This window comes from Chenopodium quinoa, unplaced genomic scaffold (genome assembly GCF_001683475.1).
Source record: "Chenopodium quinoa cultivar QQ74 unplaced genomic scaffold, ASM168347v1, whole genome shotgun sequence".
Taxonomy (NCBI): Eukaryota; Viridiplantae; Streptophyta; class Magnoliopsida; order Caryophyllales; family Amaranthaceae; genus Chenopodium; species Chenopodium quinoa.
The window spans coordinates 2,104,152-2,124,808 of NW_018744790.1; the positions used below are offsets into that span (position 1 = coordinate 2,104,152).

A 20,657-nucleotide genomic window follows, 5' to 3' on the forward strand; every position below is an offset into this window, starting at 1 on the left:
AGATAGTAGATTGAGATTATACTTCCTATGTTTCTTTTAATAATTACAACACATTTGGTATATAAGATAACCGGGTCTCACATGATTTATTATACACTTATAATGAGGGGGGGTGTGAGACTGTTAGGAGTATAATATTGGGTCATGAGCTTCAAAGAAGAGTAATATACAACTTTAAAAACAAAAATCTTTTCGATTATAGCGTGGTGCAAGTATTGTGACATTTTCATATAAGAGAATCATTGCAAGTATTTAAAAGGAGCAAGTATATAATATCAACTTATTAATAACTAGGGTGGCCACGCGCGCGCGTTGCGCGCGAAGCAATGTAGTGTGATTAGTGAGTGTGGCCGGAAGTGTGATCTTGTTTTTGTAGTATGTATGTTTTTTAAATGGACATTGTTAGTTATTGCATATGTTGATAAATAGAGTTGTATCCATAAATAAAATTGCATAATAATTAAATTAGTGTATATACATATTTTTTTTATAAAGGGTTTAATGTGTAATTTGGTATTAACTAAGTTTGTTTAATTGTATATCAATTTCTTAAGTAGACTACTACTTGTAGAATGTGTAGGCTATTTGTAGATGGAATATTCTATTAAGTTGTGGGCCTCACGCGCGCGATGCCTGCAAAATTGTATGGCCAAAATTATAAGTGTAACATTAAGGTGTTGGTGCCACCATGATGGGCTACACCAAGTAATAAATGTATAGTATTCGTATATGTTTAGTAAGATAATACTTCAAACAACATTAATTGCACATGCGACATTATTCATATTTGAAATGATAAAGCATTGCCAATAACAAATACTAATTGAATAGACCGACATTTTGTACATTATCTATGCTAAGTAGTAAGTAAAGTAAGAAAGATGAAAGTAATAAAATTAGGGGGGGTCATTAGTCAGTCAATCAATAAAAGCCTTAATCCCATAAGTAGGGTTGGCTACATAAACCAATTATTTGATTATTCTACAAAAATCTTTCTCCTCCATCCCTTGCGATCCATAAAAAAATGTAGCTGAAACATTTGTTGCTATAACTCTTGATACATCAATTATAATATAGCATACATCAAAAATAATTCCGTGAGCTATATAATTTGGTGTACAACCAACTAAACATAATCTTCTAGTGCTCTACTGTAAGCCATTTTATGCACTTTCATAGGCATTAGGTTTATGCTTTCGTACAAATTAGAAGTCAGGAGGAACCTTGCCAAGCAGCACCTCAATTGTAGCTATTTGATCAAATACCCCATAATAAGTTCACGATAGCCAACATCTAATCTCCCAGATTCTTTATGATAGTTAAAATCATATATCTACAGTGTGAAATTACAAATGATTGATTATTCACTTGAGCAATGAGTCTTGAGAGAACTGCACAAGGGTCACAACAGAGCTGCATTTATTGATGCAGAGTTTTACCAGTAGAAGGTAAGGAAGATAATTGTCAGCTATTGATGATGCAGAGTTTTACCAAAGCAATCTATACATACATAGAGAACAGGACCCATATGACTATAATAGTATACTTTTTCTCAACATTTACAAAGTCCGGTTTTTCATCTACATGGATTGAAAGAGGTTGCGCTCCAATTTTTTACACTTACACTTTGTTTGGATAGAAGAAAATGGAAGGAAAAGAATGGAAGAGAAAATGGAGGGGGTCAAACTCTGTTGTTTGGGTAAAGGATTGAGGTAAGAAAGGGAATGGAGATGGAGGGATCCATATTGCCTCTCTCTTAAATAAGCGTAATCCCTCCAAAATTAGAGATATTTGGAAGGAAAATGGAGTTGACCTCCCCCTCCCTTTCTTTCCCCTTCCCTTCCGCCTATCTATCTCCTCTTCCTTTCCTTATCTATTTGCTATCCAAACATAGTGTTTGTTCCAAATACAACTCTAATTGGGTAAGTTTTTTTGGCTAATTGATTTTGATTTTCCATCATGCCACTTGGCTCCTCGGAATTATGAAACTTTAAGTAATTTAATCATGATCAACATAAAAAATGTGCAAACTAATATGATGACCTATAAATTCAATCATCTACCAAGTGCATATTACACTATAACAGGATATACATGTCCAAGAGCATTGACTATATATAGTCAGGTGCAATTGTGTCCTGCAAATTTACATGTTTTCCCTTGTCTGAGGCCACATCAACCCTCATATTAGTTATATGACATTATTGACAAACACTAAAATGGAAGGCCAGTATAGAAATGATTAGATTCAAAAGATTAGGTCCGGTTGACCTACGAAGCCAACTAACCAAATGATAAAAAATCACAGATTCATGGGCAGGAATAATTTAATGGAATAAATAAATGTGATTAGTTCATCTAGGAAAAGAAAGAGAGAAGTTTATAGAAACCCAAAAGGACCCCAGATGTAGTTTCATGTGTAACTTGTACTCTTGTAGTTAATAGCAATAAAAAACACCCTGAAATACATGACAACCAACACTGATCCTAACACATAAACTCCTTATGTTTCCCCCTAAGCTCCTCCACAATTAACACTTATAATCAACATTGATTAGACAATTACCATTACAACAAAACAGATTAAACAAATAAAAAATAAAAAAAATCAAAACAAACATCCTCTCTTGACAAACAAAATTTTTTTTGAATCCGCATAAGAAAAACATATTCTATATACACCGGAGCAAATCAGAATAAGAAAAATAAAAAAACTTAAAAATCTAAAATTAATTAATTTAATGTTAAATGAATAAAATTTGAACACCTGAAGCGCATTTTTAGTAGTGTGAACAAAATCAGGCAAAAAAAATAGCAAAACCCATAGAATGTTCTCCTTTATGAAATAATTTGAGAAGCCTCATAAACAGGAAACAATAGCAGCAAATTATGCAATTTTCTCATCTTCACATATTCCGGCAATCAAAATATGAAAATCGTCTTCACTTGCTGCGAATTCATTAAAATAATTCATAAAAAAAAATCAAAACCCTAAAAAATCAGAGAATGTGCAAAAAAAAAAAAAAAAAATACAAAACTCTCTTAAGAATAAGTAATTAACATTAAACTTTGATAAACACATAAAAATCCATTACTAACAAAGCTAATAAACGCTTAAATTAAAATTTTCAATAAAATAATTAAATTCGAAGTAACAACAAACAATTAGAACAAAAAAAAATCAATAACCCTAGAATTAAACATTTGACAAATCAATAATCCACCAAAGAACCAACAAAACATTTAATTAATAGATTACCGGAGAGCAAGATTCGAGAATTCGACCCACTCCTTGATTAGCAACGGCCGGCGGGAATGCGAGATTGCTAGGCGTTCTTCGTCACTTGTTTTAGTTGTTTGCTAGGCAGAATAACGGCAGCCGAAGCTAGTGAATTGATTAGCCATCGCCGCCTCATCAGCAGGTGCTACAATAATAAAATCTAGAAAGTGGAGAAAGAAGTAAAGAAATATAGAGAATAAAACAAGACGATTAGGGTTCTGATGAGTCACTCACCACTAAGAATCTAATCATTTAACCGTCGCCACCCGATTGTTGATGGTTGTTTAGAACATGGAAGAAGATAGAAAAAGGGCGTATGGAGGAGGAGAAGGAGAAAGTAGGGAAAGTGAAATGCAGATTCCATTGTTGGCAGGAGCATGCTAAGTTGATGCAATCGAGGTGCAGGAGCATGAAAGTAGGGAAAGTGATATTCTATTGTAGAAGGTGAGGAAGCCGGAGAAACCACATAGAAGATCGACAAACAATGATGTGTCAACTTCATCATACAGAGATCTAGAGGAGAAGAAAAAATCTGGAAAAAAAATTGGGGCAATAAAACAAGTCAGCATCATCATCGAGTGAAAAAGAAAAAAATTGGGGAAAAAAACCAGGAAAGTGAATTCAGAGGAGAAGAATGCATACAAAATTTGGGGAAAAAAACTGGGAAAGTGAATTCAGAGGAGAAGAATGCATGTCTCCATGAATCACCAAAGAAGTAATGCTGAAGGTGACAGAGGAAACATCACATGTCCCCTCCAAGACGCCACATAGGCAAAGAAACAACTAACATTGCCACATGAAAAAGCCATCACACATGACACTCACACATGTGAAAACTATTCATAAGGGGAACAAGTGAAACATTTTAAGGGTTGTAGACACAATAATATTAACGGAAATTATACATTGGTATGACATTTATAATGTCAAATAAACAAATATATGATAGACAACTTAGTGTAGACTTAAAATAAGTTGTAATAGGATCCAATCTATGTATTTAGGCTTGATTTTGTTTGAAATAATTGAATGTAGGTTCCACTAACGGAAATTTTGACGGAATTCGTCAAATGGTAGTGCTACCAAAATAAAACTCAATATAAAGCAGTTATTCGCAAAGATAAAGTAAAAGGTAGTTGTTGATTTAAAAATTGGTAATTTAAAAGGTAATTGTTGACAACAAATTCGACATATGATTACTTAAAATATAAAGAATGTGACATATCTTTAACACAAATATTTAATAGATTTATAAAGAAACATTCGTAACATAATTGTGATAAAATCGTATTATATCTAACATATCCTTTGTAATCTTTTATTTTGATAAAATTTGTCAATTTTACTTATTAAATTTATTTTTTTTTATAAAAAAAGCTAATTATAATGATAGCTTAATAAATAATAGTCATTGAAAATTAACCTAGTCTATCTATCTATATCTATATATTATACTAAAGTAATCCCTAGGAATATTCTTAGATTACACATGTCAAGACCACATAAAAAAATTTCCCGCCAAAAACATTTTTTTTTTGTTTGTTTTTTTCATTAAAAAATAAATAATCTCAAGTTAGTTATAAATCTTGATATTTAAAAGAAATCAATAATTACACATTAATTTTATTAGGGGTAAAAGATAAGCTAGAAAATTTCAATTTTAACATACATAATCTTATGTTCAATTCGACCGAATAAAAAAAAAACTAAGTAAATCAACAAACAAAATGTATTTGCCATATTATGGATAAAATAATCCAACTATTTATTTTGAAAAATCCGAGCATGGCTTGGGCATTAACTAGTTAATATTTAGGAAAATTTGCGAGGAAGGTCCTTATATGAGGTCGACCTTGTGTGGAAGGTCCTTTTATGAAAAAGGTGGCAAGGAAGATCCTTATATGAACCCTTTGGTTGCGAGGAGGGTCCGCTGACCATTCTTCGGCGTTGACCAAAATTTTACGGCCACTTAAAATCACGTGCTAAGCACGTGACCCCTTAACTCCCCCTTTTTTTTTTCTTTCCCCTCCTTTTTCACGATTTTCCCTCTTTTCCCTCAATTCTCCCTCCTTCAAACCCTAAATTCAGCAATTGAAACTCACAAAACTTAAATTCTTATCTTTCGAATCACAATTGAAGGGCAAACACAACCTATAATTAACAGGCGAATCAATTAAGGTGAGAATTGTTTTTCAATTTGCTTTATTTTTTCATTTTTTAATTTAACATTGTTATTGTATTTGTAGAACAATATTGCTGCGCGATGATGAAGAGATGTAATTGCGGTTTCTCAGTTGCCAAGAGAACATCGTGGACTCATGAAAACCCAAGAAGGAGGTTTTGGTCTTGCAAGTTCTTCAATTTTGAAACAGGGTAGAGTGGTTGTGATTATTTTGAGTGGATTGACAATGACATAGTTGTTTGGAAGAAGGATGTGATAAATGTTTCGTTGGCTGAGAAACAAAGGACGGTGACTAATAAAAATGTGTTGAAGGCTAGAGTTGAATGTTGTGAGCATGAGAAAAGAAGACTTAGTGAGCAACTTCAGCAAATGCTAAGAAAGTCAACTTCATACACTATTGTATGAGCTGCTAATAGATGCTTTTTGTTCAACCTAACATTTTAAGTTCTACAAATGATGTTCAGTTCTAGCTCTTAGGGGACTAACCCTTAATATAACTAGAGTTTGCATTAATACTATGACATCCCAAACTACTCTTGAAGTAGCAAGTATTATTTGTCTGCCTATAGAAGCTTACTGATTGCTTCTCTTTTATTTCAATTTAATTGCTTTGACGGTAATCCTAAACTTTTTTAATAAATTGGTAATTAAATTTGGGGATTAATACTAACTAATACTTAAGTATATATGTTAATTCACCTTAAAAGAATATAACACCTCTTAGTGTTACTAATACATTAAAGTAATAGCAGGAATAGCAGCAGTAGCTTATTGAATATCAAAGTAATCAAACACCATTCCTCCGATTATAACTGGTATTGTCCTGGATTTCTTCATCTCTTTTGCCCATAATTACTTGGGTTCTCGACAAGCTTATGAGGAATTAATTCAGAATAGAAAATAATTAAATTAAATTGGATAGATTGGTCAACAAAGATCAAATTACAATGTAAATCAAAACGGCAATTATCGAAAAGAAGAAAAAGCAAAAACCCCAAACTCATCAAAATACATCGACCAATTTTGATGCACACAAAATTCAGTATGAAGATAGTGAACTTCTTTTTTTTTTTTTTTTTTGAGGCAATAGTGAAATTAAACATTAAATTAAGAAATCATCAACAAGATTAGAGAGAGGGAATTAAAACCCTAACTTTAGCTAACTCAAAACTCTTGTTGATAATGGAAGGGAGAAGAAACGAAACTAACACTAACCCAAACTTTAAGGTGGAAGCCGCCGAAGATGGAAGCCAGGAGGTGACAATCGATGTCTTTTGAGGGGGCAAACATCGTTGTCTCTTTAACTAGGAGCACGTGCTGCAATGGAGGTAGGCTGCGGTGGACTACAGTGGAGCACCGAGATCGAGAAGGGGGTAGCGGTGGAAAGGAGGTGTAGTTTCAAGAGAAATAGAAAGCTTGAATGCTTGATGGAGAAACCGAGAAATAAGGAGGAAGAGAGTTGTGAGGCTGTGAGGGTTTTTTTTTACTATTATTTTATCAAATTAAGTTTTACAATCAAGTTCTATCTAATATTAAAGTGTTACAATTAAATGATACCTAAATAACCTAATAATAAAGTGTTACTATAAAGTGTTACCTAATATTAGAGTGTTATAAAAAATGTTACCTAATATTAAAATGTTACAAAAGTGTTACTGAAAAATCAACCAATCGTGAAATTTTTAAAGTGTTACCAATGAATGTTACTTAAGCCCAACTTTGTACTAGTGTTAATCTATTACTAACTGCAGGGTTCATAAAGAATTCCTCCCAAGTTTTTTCAATTTCAATATCATTAGGATTTACTTTTATAGGTGTAATTTTCTTCTTAGGACCTCCTCCTTGCTCATATTTCTAAGCATCGACTATTTGTTTCTTAAAAGATGAGTCTATAGTGTTTACCAACTTATAAACCATCTTCCATCTTAATTGTATGGGTCGTGTTCCTTTGCGCATTTTCACTCCTTCTGTTAATATATAGCTTGATAGCTAAAAACGTTGACGCAAAGGAATCCTTTAAGCTCACATAATATCTAGGTTCACATATATAGCTTGCTGTTCCTTGACTTAAGTTACATGTGATACCACTAATTATTTGATCATAAAACTCTTTATGTCTAATATCACAAATAAAACTCAAGCATTTAACATCCTTACCAAAATCTTGCAAAGGAGTTATGTATACTTGTACTGCACCAATACAAATATAGCTATAATTTCCTTTTTCTTTATGTTTTTTAATACTTTTCCAGTTTATGATATTAATTTCGTGTTGCCTTTTGTTCACAATCTTCGATTACTATGCTTCCTTCCATTTCTTCACATACATATTTAGTTATAGTTTTAAAGAAAGAAGTTTTAAATATATTATCTTTAGTAATCTAGGGAAAATTCCAGCTTTCTTTGTTTACTTGATCTAGGTCATTATCTTCAAATGAATACTCGGCTCTTTTTAGTTGTTCTATTGTCATTTTTCTTTTATCTTCCTCATTGTCATCTGACTATGAATCTTATAACTCTTCTCCTTCCATCATATTATATATTTCTTCATAATTTTCATCCTTCAAACTCATCACTAACTTCAGGTTCTTCATTATACTCATTTTCCTCTTTTATGATTTCTATTATTCCGTTATTATTACTTAAAGCCAATTCTAAAGCCTCGTCTTCTTGTATTTCTATGTAATCCCAACTTCCTAAGGCTTCCATTAGTTTATGATTAGTTTTCTTACATTCATTAGCATAATGTCTTAGTTCTCCACAAGACCAACACTTCCATGTCTTCTTTTTCTCAGGACAATATGTTGCCTTTCTGAAAAACCTACTTGGTTTTCTATATTTATGTTTATAATACTTCTTCTTATAAGTTTCTCCTCTTGATCGGTCAAATTTATTTTTCTTATAGTTACTTCTTTTATATAGTTTTTTCTTTCACATCCATAGTTATTTGGAAAATCCCAACAAGTGAGAAATTGTCTCTTCATTTGTTGAGTTCTTGCAACCTCTCTACACTTCTTTTCAATCAACTTTCTAAGGAAAGCAATTTTGTTTCCTAGGGCGTCCTTAGCTAAGAATCTCTCTCTCCATTCTTGATATTTTGCACTAATTTCTTTATTAAGAGGACTGGGTAATTTGTCATAGAACATTTCAAGATTTATTTCATTTTCACCAATTTTATAATAATATGTTTTAAATTCCATAATGTAATCATCAACATATTTCATATTACAGATGGACAAATTACTTAACTTTCTTTGATATTCCATTCGTTTCTCATTAGGATCGGCTCTAGGACCAATAAATTCTAACTCAATGTATTGACATAACTGTCTGAACATTCTAGTAGGTGATTCACTAGCTCTTAGAGCTATTTTAACTTCTCCATCTATTCCTCGTACCAGTCTTCTACATAGCCATAAAGACTATGTTCGATATAGTTTAAGAAATTTTCTGAAGTCCATTCAGTATTTAAATTAAGTACGCTACTCATACTCTTCTTCCACTGATCTAAAACAACCTGTCTATCTCTTACACTGTCTAACTTAAGTTTATAAATAGTTTGACTTATAGGTTCAAGAGTCACTTCTTGTTTAGGTATATGAGTAGGCATAACCTTAACACTAAACCGGGTAGTCTTCCTTGGTATGTATCTTGGTCGTGTGCAACTTCCTTCTCCTTGGTACCTAGGTCTTTGGATAACATTGTTTACATTAATATTTTTATTAATAATTTCTCCTCCAATATCATTATTATCCATTACTCTTTTACCTAGTTTGTTTTCAATCTTTTGTTGAATAACTTCTGTGGGTAGAAAGTCTAGATCATTTAACTTCATTAATCTCATTTGTTGATATAAATCTTCTTCTAAAGTAACATAATTATTTTCCTCTATTTCATTATCAGAAGCAACCCTTTTTTAGAAATTAAGTTCATGATTTCATTAAGCCTATTAGGGTCTTCTTCTTTATCGAATAGGGCTTGTAATTCATTTAGCGTTTTATCCTGAAGATGAGGGCTCATTTTTATTTTCTTTATTCTTTTCTTGATTACTAGCTAGTAGGTCTTTTAGGGAGTGATACAGTAAAATTTTTATTTTTATCTAGATTTTGAAAAGGATATTTATATTTATATGGGACAATTTTCTTTATTAGGTGATACTTTTTTTCCAAATTGGTGCCTAACTTCGTTTGTTAAAGCAAGTTGAACTTGTTTAACCTGTTCGTTTAGGTTGCTTACTTTTTTTTATTAATATCGGTCGTGGTTATTGATATCTTATTTTTGATATTTATACAACGAGCATGTATGTTATCAATTTCCGATCTTAATTCGCCAATTTGATCTACTATATAATTAAGGACTGTGCCAAAATTACTAGTATTTTCAAGACTATGATAATAATGCTTAAAATCAGGCTTTTTACACTCAGTAGAGGGCCTAGTATTCTCCAGTTTTACTTAATTATTAACAACTCAGTTTAACTCTTAATCGTATGGCTCTGATACCAATCGAACGCAGCTAGATACCAACAAAGCTATAGTTAGGATACCAACTTAACGTGATTTGATACCAACAATATTATTTGTTAATTTATAATACCAACCGCAATACTATGATGATACCAACGTGTAATAGGATGGTATTTCGATACCACTCAGGATGGTATTGGCTATATATCTCGTTGGTACTTACAGAAAAGGTATTTTTTTTTTGAAATTACAAAAATGACCTTACTAGAGACCAACTTGGACTCTACCTACTTTAGGCCAATAATTTCTTAATTACCCTTGAATTTTGTACATGTCACATACTTTTTCCATTTTCTCTCTCTAACTTTAATCTATAATTGTACTTTTTACTTTTATCAATGTACTTCATCTACTTTCTCTTCCTATTTCTTATATATCATGAAAAAAACACAAATAGGAATTATATTATGGAATGGAGGAAATACCTTTTAAGAAGTTTGAAATAACTTTTATGAATAGTGTTTGGATGATTATACCTCTAAAATGTTTATTTAGTTATTTGTCTCATTAATGTTAATTGCCTTTTTTTTAAAAAGAAATAATAATTTTAAGAATAGTGTGCAAATATTTATACCCTTAAACATATCTGTTTACATATTTTCTCTCATTAATGCTACCAACAACTAAAGTTATAGAATAAGGTCAAACCAAAAGAGCTCAAATTTATGGAATAAGGTCAAACCGAAAGAGCTCTATATACGTGGCTAGGTAGGGCACACACAATGCGTTTTAGCCACCCTAGTTTTAATAAAAAATTTAATATTAATTTTAACTTGAATTAATAACATAGAAAACACAATAAGCAAACATAACTAAACTGTTTTTAGTCTTTATAGGACAAATTAATATGCTTCGTAATATTTTTTTTAGTGCATTATATAAAATGATTAATTGACATAAAAAATGATAGTTTATTTTAATTCAGATTTCGAATTGAATTCAAATTAAAATACCAAAAATTAATTTGTATTGGACTCAATTTCTCAGCATCAAATAAATATAATTCGAATCAGATAGAATTAGACCTAAATTCAAATTGAATACCAAATAAACACCCCCTAACCATCTTTAATAGTATTTGACTTTGGCATGCATTATTTATAAACTTGAGTTTATTTTTGTAAATTGGTTTTTAATTGACTTTTATTTCATCCTAAAGTAATTGTTAATTTTTATATATTTATTTTAAATATCAATCACTTAATTTAAAAATTAAATATGGGACATAACACCTCAACTTCAAAAAATGCCCATCATTTAATTTGTCCACGTATGGAGATTTCTCATTTTCCCCATTATTCTAGTCAAATAATATTATTTTTGCATACTTCCTGCGTTTTGTTCAAGTGTTATACTTTAAGCGACACAAAGTACTAGGTAGATTATTTGACTTTAATATCTACTGACTACTGTAGGGAAGGAGAGTGAAAAATTGATTAGGGCCTGTTCTCATTGACTGAAATGAGCTGATATGAAATGAACTAAACTGAACTGAACTAAACTGATTAGAGTTGAACTGAAAGAATATTTTATAAGAGAAGGAAATTAACTAGGAGTTGAACTGAATTGAACTGAACTTATTAGAGCTGAACTGATAATCATATGAGAATAGACCCTAAGGCACACTAAAAATTGATTTGACACAACTCCATATCAGAAGACGATTGAAAATTAGCCTCCTCTCTCTCTCTTCTTTCTCCTAAACTCTCGCCTTCATTATCAATTTTGAAGGGGCTTCCATCGGATTTTACCAGTGGAAAGCCGCAATCTTTATTTTCTTTTAAGCTTTTTGTTTCTTAGGTTACAATAATAATGTCTCCCTCGAAAGAAAGGGTCTATCTCCTTCGAAAGACAAGGTTTTTTCGATCTCCTTCGAAAGACAAGGTTTTTCGGACTCCTTCGAAAGACAAGGTTTTATTTGTGTTTAATTTTGTCTCCGGTTGTGCGGGGCTACGATTGATTATGACTCGATTTCGGGTTACAGAATCAGCACAAGAATAAATTTTCTCACAAAATTGCGAAGCGACGACGGATCCACTCAAAAAGTTGTATGAGACAACGAATCGAGAATGTGCCGAATTGTCATATTTATGTATTTGGATTCTTAGCCCTTCCCCGATTAATTCTTGTTTGATTTTGTTAAATTCATTTTCATTATTGTTAATTGTCAATTGTAGATGTCGTATGACTTTAATTAATGAAATTTAATGTCCTTTAGGACTTCTTTCAAAAAAAAAAAGACGATTGAAAATTGTGCTCTCACAATGAGTGCGCCTAAATCAATTGTTGGTGTTCTTAATTCATTTATTTTATTTTGTTCACATAAAACAATACTTTCCAAATTGTGATTTTTCAATTAAAAAAAAAAACTATGGTATAAAAATTAAGTCGATTCAAACTATATTTTTAAAAAATAAGTTTAAATTTATACTATTCCAAATGTCATTAATTATAGGGTTTTCTAATATCCCGTACTCATATAGTCATATGTGTGACGTGAATTACCAACTAGCTTAGCCTGTAAAATTTCCTGAGGGGTGACACTTAACCCATAGGATCAAATCTCACTTACATTATTTACCATTGCGCCTCTACACACACACTCACACATGCCTTTACACCTTATGGTTACACCTGGTTTATATCACCTTTTCTGAATTGAAATTAAATTTATTGAATTGAATTGTGTTTTTGTTGAACTAAAATTATTTTTACTGATTATTTATTATATTTCTCTTTTAAAATTAATGATTTATACTGACTTGGATTATTTTTACTCAACCAAACTTATTTTTTATGAACTATAATTTATTTAGTAAACTGAAATTATTTTTATTGAATATTATTTTTTTAAGGTGAAGTGAACATGACTTTATAGAGTAGCTTGAGTAGACATACAATATTTTTACCCTACACTAAGGTAGATCAAACGACTAATGTTCGTCATTTAGTTAATGATAGAATAAATATTAGTGGTATGGTGTATTATACTCCATCCGTTTTGTGTTAAACACAACACTAGGGTGTTTACAAAAGTTAAGGAAATTTATAACGTATTGTTAGTAGGAGAGAGAAAATATAAAAAAGTATTGTAAGCGGGGTTGATAAGAAAGAGAAATAATAAAATATTTGTAAATGTGTGGTTAGTGGGAGAGAGAAATTATAAAATAATGGCGGGTCCTGTCCAAATATAGAAGTATTGCAATTAATATAAAACAGATGTAAAAGGAAAGTGTTGCGATTAATGCGAAAAGGAGGGAGTAACTTATAACAATTATTCTTTAATTCCTATCCTCTCGTCGGATGCAATAGAAATGTCCTCGTGAGAAAGGTGTTCTACTGTTTTTCTTTTCTTACTGTCCTTATATTATATACGACGAAGTACATCAAATTAGACCTAACAATCGTGTCGTGTTCGTTTTCGTGTAGGAAATTAAACGTCTTGGGGAAGGTCAACACTTACCCGAGCCATTTAATAAACATGTTTTGTCGTGTTGAAATTAACTTATCGTGTCGAAAACTCTTAACACTAACTTGTTTTTTCTTGTTCGGTTTGTATTGTGTTGTCGTGTTCAATTGAAAATATTGGGTTTTTATATTAATTAGGTAGGTTGGGCCATGTTAATTTTGTGTTGAGAATCTCAACACTAACCCAACCTGTTTAATTAAACGTGTCAACAAACGTGTCATGTCGTGTTGACTCGTTTAATTAAATAAGTTGAAAACTCTTAACACTATCCTGTTCTTTTTGTGTTCGATTTGTGTTGTATTTTCGTGTCTAGGTCTGTTCACAGACCGGATATCTGATCCAAAATATGATTTCGGATCCGATATCCGAATACTCGAATATGTGAAATTGATATCCAAATCTGATTTGAAAATTTTGGATATCCAATATTCAGATATCCAAAATTTTTAGATCGGATGCTTCGAATATCCATTATCCAATATTAAGTAAAATTGATTATGATTACTTTTCAATTTTCACTAATTTTACCGCTAAGTTGTACAACATATTTTAATAAAATAGTAGTCTTTTTGCAATAAATATCATCATCAAATATATTAAGAATATTATAATAAGTTAATAATATAGGGTCAGTTTTATATGAACAATGTAAATTTTTTACATATATTTCACTATTTTAGGCTTTATATTTCGGATATGGGAAATTTGAAATTTTGAAAATCAATATCCAAATTCGCATCCGATATCCACTTTTTCGGATTGGATATCCAATCCGAAATGAACACTCGGATCGGATATCCCAAAATTCTGGTCGATTGTGGATCGCATTATCAGATAGGTTTGTACATGCCTAGTCGTATCAAAACAAAAGTAGTTGAGAGAATTGGAGGAGAAAAAAATATGAAATTAATAAAATATGATTTATGTTGGGTCCACTAGATGAGAGAAATGAGGGGGTGTTTGGTTCGCGGATTATAAGTATTAGGTATGGGTTTAGAATGACCAAAACCCATACCATATGTTTGGTTGTCAAAAATATGATTTTTAAACCCATACCTCAAACCCATGAGGTATGGGGTTTAGAAACCTTGGTGGGAAGATGTGTTTGACTCATTCCATTCCCTTAGGTATCAAATATGTGAAATTAAGGGGATGATATTTCATTCCAGAATTGAACCAATCACATGGTATTAAATATAAAGTTCCAACCCGATATCACCTTAACCCTATTTCTGATTCCAAACCTATCTCACTCTGCGAACCAAACGCCCCCTGAATTAAATATTGTAAAGGGTTTCCAAATAAGAAAATAAAGCAATTATTTAAAAACGGTCGAAAGAGTAAAGTCGAGTAAGTATTTAAAAGCGGAGCGAGTAGTAAATAACTAAATACTTAAGACACATACCGTTAAAGAATGGATAGGGTAATCGGGTTTTGCTCGGGTCATAACCGAGGCTCATTTGTACTCTTACCTTGTAACTTATGCTTATCAGTTATCACTTCTACGCTGCTCCCAGCACCCTCCCTTTCTCTCCTCCGTTGAAGCGTACTCTGAGCTTTTCCCTCCTCCATTGAAGCGCCTTCTGAGGTACTTGTTTTTTCAAATTTTATTTACTTGTTTTCATTTCATACTCATATATTATGCTTGAAGCGTACTCTGGATTTTTTGTTCTTTATTTGTAATTTTATTGAATTTATGATCTTTCAGGAGTTGCTTGAGAAATTGAATAACAAACTTCAGTTATCCCAAAGTTGATCTTGTTTCTTTTCAAATTGGATGATAAATCAATTCAATTTCCAATTTTTTATTGCCCCCTTTTTTTTTTTTTTTCCAAATCCTATGTCAGAATTCAATTTCTAATAGACAATTATCCACATTTATCTTTGAGGTCTCCTAATTTTATTTTTTTGGCATATTGGGTATCATATAATCGTTCTATACTACCAATGTTTTTGAAAGTTCTTAACATTTGTTAGTATTTGCAAAGTGTTGATGTGGTGGGTGGGTGTAAGAAAAAGGTTGGTACAGTAAGGCCATGTTTGATTGAAACAAAAAAGAGGGGGGGGGGGGAATTGGAAAATTATGGGAATTTAGATGTTTGATTGACTATAAAATGTGAATTATGTAGTGCAAATTCATAGGAATTTCCAATGCCTACAAAATGTAGGAAATAAACTACTAAAACCCCCAATTCAAAATTCCTATGATTTGCAAATTTCTTCTTACAACCAAATAAATTTATGCAATTCCTAGGAAATTTAACATGGGATTCAAATTCCAATGAAATGCCATTGCCTATGGGAAATAAGTTCCCATATCAACCAAACAATATTTGAATGTATAATAAGGTGGTTGGGTGTAAATGAAATGTGGATAAAGTAAGAGTGAGTGAGTGAAAAGGTATCAATTTTTGGAGTAAGAGGTGTATGGTAGTAAATAGGGTTTGCCCAAAATGGAATAAAGTGAAAGTGCTAAGAACTTTTAGAACGGACAAAAAAGAAATTGTTGAGAACTTAAAGAAATGGAGATTTATTCGTTCAGTTGGCGAGCCTACACATTATGTAGCGTTTTTCTTTTTTTCTTTATGCATTAAACCGTGTACTTCATTTGGATCTATCTAACTCGTCTCGTCCCTCAAGATTCTTGTGTGGGATGCATAATTATGTCTAGACATGTGCATTCTGGCTTGTTGATTTTCTCATGTGCACTCTGGCTTTGAAATTTTGAATACTTGAAGAGAGAATTTTTTAGGTATATTATGATTTTCTATTATACTTTCGCTTATGCATAATGTTTGTTTGTATGGCTACAAACTTTTTATTAGATGTAGTGAGGTTTAATTGGTTTCTAGTTTTGCTATGTGCGATATATATCAAGAGTTCTTATAAAAAAAGAATGTAGATCAAGAGTTGTGCTTCTGATACTTGATCATTATTCTGCAACTCTTCCATCTTTGCCTTAGTTAGATGGCATGTGATCTAAGTCATCTAACTTAAGATACCTATATCTATGTTCTACAATTTTAATGAGCTTTCAGAATCTTGCATGTTTTATAATTTTGTTAATGGCAGTGAATATTATTAAGTGTGAAGTCATCTATTCTACAGCTTGGTGTTTTATTATTAAGTAGTCAATCTAGACATTGCTTTTGCCTTAGCAATTTTTCAGCTTGGACAGCTACAATAAAATATTTTTGTTAGTCACATTAATTCAGAATTCAAAGGTTTAAAATGTTTCAATTGATGTAGCTCATATGAGATGGTGATAACATTTCCTAAATCCATTTATATCTCTGCCACTGTCACTGAAGTTGTTCTTATTTTTATTTTTATTTATTTATTTTTTTAAAATAAAACAGTTTCTGCAAGACTTCTTCAAACATGGCCGAGGGTGGTAAGAGCTTTGTTCGGAGGGATCGTCTGCTTGATATTGAGTCAAAGGTCCATATGTGGTGGGATCAAAATAATGTATTTGTAGCTGAGCCTGGTGAGAAGCCTCCTGGTGATGGAGAAAAATTCTTTGGAAACTTTCCATTTCCATATATGAATGGATATTTGCATCTTGGACATGCATTTTCCATTTCCAAGGTAGAATTTGCTGCAGCTTACCACAGACTGAGAGGAGCCAATGTACTCTTTCCTTTTGGTTTCCACTGCACTGGCATGCCCATAAAGGCTGCAGCAGATAAGCTTGCAAGAGAAATTCAACTGTTTGGCGATCCACCTGAGTTTCCTTCTGCAGTGGAGGAAGAAGTTAGCCAGCCATCAGAACAAGAGGATACAAATGCAGGATCACAGCCGTTCAGGGGTAAGAAGTCTAAGGTTGCAGCCAAAACTGGCACAAGTCTGTATCAGTGGGAGATCATGCAAAGTTTTGGCCTTTCCAATGAAGAAATTTCAAAGTTTCAGGATCCATATGAATGGCTGACCTATTTTCCACCATTGGCAGTTGAAGACCTTAAAGCTTTTGGCTTGGGTGTTGACTGGAGGCGCTCTTTTGTCACCACTGATATTAATCCGTACTTTGATTCTTTTGTGAGGTGGCAAATGAGGAAGCTCAAAGCAGCTGGTAAGATTGTGAAAGATAAAAGATATGCAATCTTCTCTCCGCTAGATGGACAACCATGTGCCGACCATGACAGGGCTTCTGGTGAAGGGGTCCAGCCCCAAGAATACACAATAATAAAGATGGAAGTTGTTCCACCGTTTCCTGCAAAATTGAGCGCTTTAGAGGGCAGGAAAGTATACTTGGCTGCCGCAACATTGAGGCCAGAGACCATGTATGGTCAAACAAATGCATGGGTATTGCCTGAAGGTAAATATGGGGCCTTTGAAATTAATGAGACAGATGTTTTTGTAGTCACTGAGAGGGCAGCTCTTAATCTTGCATATCAGAACTACTCAAGGGTCCCAGAGAAACCAACATGCTTGGTAGAGCTTACTGGTCATGACTTGATTGGTTTGCCTTTAAAGTCTCCGCTGGCTCAAAATGAAGTCATTTACACTCTTCCCATGCTAACTATCTTGACAGATAAAGGAACTGGGATTGTAACCAGTGTCCCTAGTGATGCCCCTGATGACTATATGGCCATGCATGACTTAAAGGCAAAACCGGCTCTACGGGCTAAATTTGGTGTAAAAGATGAATGGATACTTCCCTTTGAGATCATACCCATTATTGATATTCCTGAATTTGGAGACAAACCTGCTGAGAAGGTCTGCACTGATCTGAAGATCAAGAGCCAAAACGAAAAGGACAAGCTTGCAGAAGCGAAGCGATTAACTTATTTGAAGGGTTTTACTGAAGGGACAATGCTTGTTGGTGAATTTTCTGGCGAGAAGGTCCAGGATGCCAAGCCAAAAGTCAGACGTAAGCTCTTAGAAACAGGTGAAGCCATTCTGTATAGTGAGCCTGAGAAAAAGGTCATGTCTAGATCAGGCGACGAATGTGTTGTGGCTTTGACTGACCAGTGGTACATCACATATGGGGAACCTGAATGGAAGGATCTAGCCAAGGAGTGCTTGGATAACATGAATTGCTATTCTGATGAGACCCGTCATGGTTTTGAACACACCTTGAGTTGGCTAAATCAATGGGCCTGCTCAAGGTCATTTGGCCTTGGGACTCGCATCCCTTGGGACGAGCAGTACCTTGTGGAGTCCCTGTCTGATTCAACTATATACATGGCTTATTATACTGTTGTCCATTTTCTGCAAAATGGAGACATGTATGGATCTAATATTAGTTTGATAAAGCCAGAACAAATGTCCGATGATGTCTGGGATTTCTTGTTTTGTGGTGGTCCATATCCAGATTCATCAGATATAGATTCAAATGTGCTTAACTCAATGAAGCGGGAATTTGAATATTGGTATCCTTTTGATCTTCGTGTGTCTGGCAAAGACCTTATCCAGAACCATCTGACATTTAGTATTTATAATCACACAGCACTAATGGACAAGCGCCACTGGCCTCGTGGGTTCAGATGCAATGGACACATTTTACTAAATGCTGAGAAGATGTCCAAGTCCACTGGGAACTTCAGGACTTTGCGCCAGGCCATTGAAGAATTCTCTGCAGATGCCACACGTTTTGCTCTTGCTGATGCTGGTGATGGTGTTGATGATGCAAATTTTGTATTTGAAACTGCGAATGCAGCGATTTTGCGTCTCACAAAGGAGATCTCATGGATGGAAGAAATTCTTGCTGCTGATGCAGCTCTTAGATCGGGTGAGCCTTCTTCTTATGCTGATCGGGTGTTCGAAAATGAGATTAATCTCGCAATAAAGCTGACTGAGCAAAACTACCAAAACTATATGTTCCGAGATGCTCTTAAGACTGGGTTTTACGACTTACAAGCTGCTAGAGATGAATATAGGTTCTCTTGTGGGGCTGGTGGCATGAACAGGGTTTTGGTACAGTGTTTTATGGATATTCAGACACGACTTATTACCCCTATCTGCCCACACTATGGAGAGTATGTTTGGAGAGAGCTTTTGAAGAAGGAAGGCTTTGTGATAAAAGCTGGCTGGCCTGCTGCAGAGGCACCTGATTTAGCCCTAAAGAGTGCCAACAAATATTTGCAGGATTCGATAGTGCTAATGAGGAAACTCCTCCAGAAGCAAATTATGGGTTCAAAGAAGGCTGGCAAGAAAGGAGCCCCTGTTCAACAGCTTACAGAAGACAAGCAATTGACTGGTTTGATCTATGTAAACGAAACATATGATGGCTGGAAGGAAGAGTGCTTGAAAATACTTCAGAGCAAATTTAACTCAAGAACTTGTACTTTTGCTCCAGACAGTGAAATTATGGCAGCACTGCAGATGAGTGAGATTGGGAAGGCTTCCAATTTCAAACAAATCCAGAAGCAATGCATGCCATTCTTGAGGTTCAAGAAGGATGAAACTCTTGCTCTAGGACCCCAAGCCTTGGAGTTGAAGCTTCCTTTTGGTGAGATGAAGGTCCTTTCAGAGAATTTATCTTTGATCAAGAGGCAGCTAGCTCTCGAGCAGGTGGAGATTTTGTCATATCAAGATGAGGTTGCTTGTGCCAAGGCTGGACCTCTTGCATCAGTGCTAAAACAAAATCCTCCATCTCCCGGTAATCCTACTGCCATCTTTTTGACAAACTGATGAAATTTAATTTTCTGTGGTTTTGGTTTAGGCATTTTTGTAAGAAATTTTAATTTTTATACTGTATGAACTTCTTGAGAGCACATTTTATGAAGCCTAGTTTAGTTCCAGGTCTTCCAGTGACTGAATTTGCCTTTATTGTTAACATGGATTCTGAGTTTGCTTTATGTGCTTTTGACTCTCGTCATTTACAGTTTACAAGAGTCTTCATTTTAATCAAGCATGTTGTTCATTGTTTACCTCAGTCGGGTATCAACTTAGGTCATGATGTTACGATGGTGTAATTGAATAATCTCCAGTGTCACAGTACGTCTCAAGCTGAAGGTGCTGCACGATTGATTAGGCAACATATATTTATAAAATTCCACAAAACTTAGAAAAGCAATCTAATTGTGTGAAACACATGCAATTCATAAGCAAGATCCTAAGATCAATAGTCCAACTTATGGTTCTTTTTTTTTAAATCATCATCCACTGAGGAAGAGCTGCATTTGCTTCATAATTATCTGAAGCAGACATCCCGGGTTTGATCCTAGGTATTAGGTATTTCTGACTTTCTGAGAAATT

The 20,657-nt window shown here is 33.5% G+C and overlaps 1 protein-coding gene and 1 long non-coding RNA gene across 2 annotated transcripts; one reads left to right on the forward strand and one right to left on the reverse strand.

Annotated features, from left to right (window-relative positions):
• Positions 1–801: 801 nt before the first annotated feature.
• On the reverse strand, positions 802–7,080 carry LOC110703950. The gene is made up of 3 exons (XR_002507825.1): positions 6,678–7,080; positions 3,515–3,812; positions 802–3,425 (listed from the first exon to the last, which is right to left on the reverse strand). It is a non-coding gene; the product is annotated as an uncharacterized LOC110703950 (long non-coding RNA).
• Positions 7,081–14,930: 7,850 nt separating this feature from the next.
• On the forward strand, positions 14,931–20,288 carry LOC110703951 (leucine--tRNA ligase, cytoplasmic-like). The gene is made up of 2 exons (XM_021881754.1): positions 14,931–15,045; positions 16,817–20,288. The coding sequence occupies exon 2, from the start codon at positions 16,839–16,841 to the stop codon at positions 20,088–20,090; it is 3,252 nt and encodes a 1,083-aa protein (XP_021737446.1). The 5' UTR covers positions 14,931–15,045; positions 16,817–16,838; the 3' UTR covers positions 20,091–20,288.
• The last annotated feature ends 369 nt before the right edge of the window (positions 20,289–20,657 follow it).

What these genes read in the sequence shown, in the direction of transcription:
- LOC110703951 (XM_021881754.1), top strand. Translation starts at nt 16,839, where the DNA reads ATGGCCGAGGGTGGTAAGAGCTTTGTTCGGAGGGATCGTCTGCTTGAT.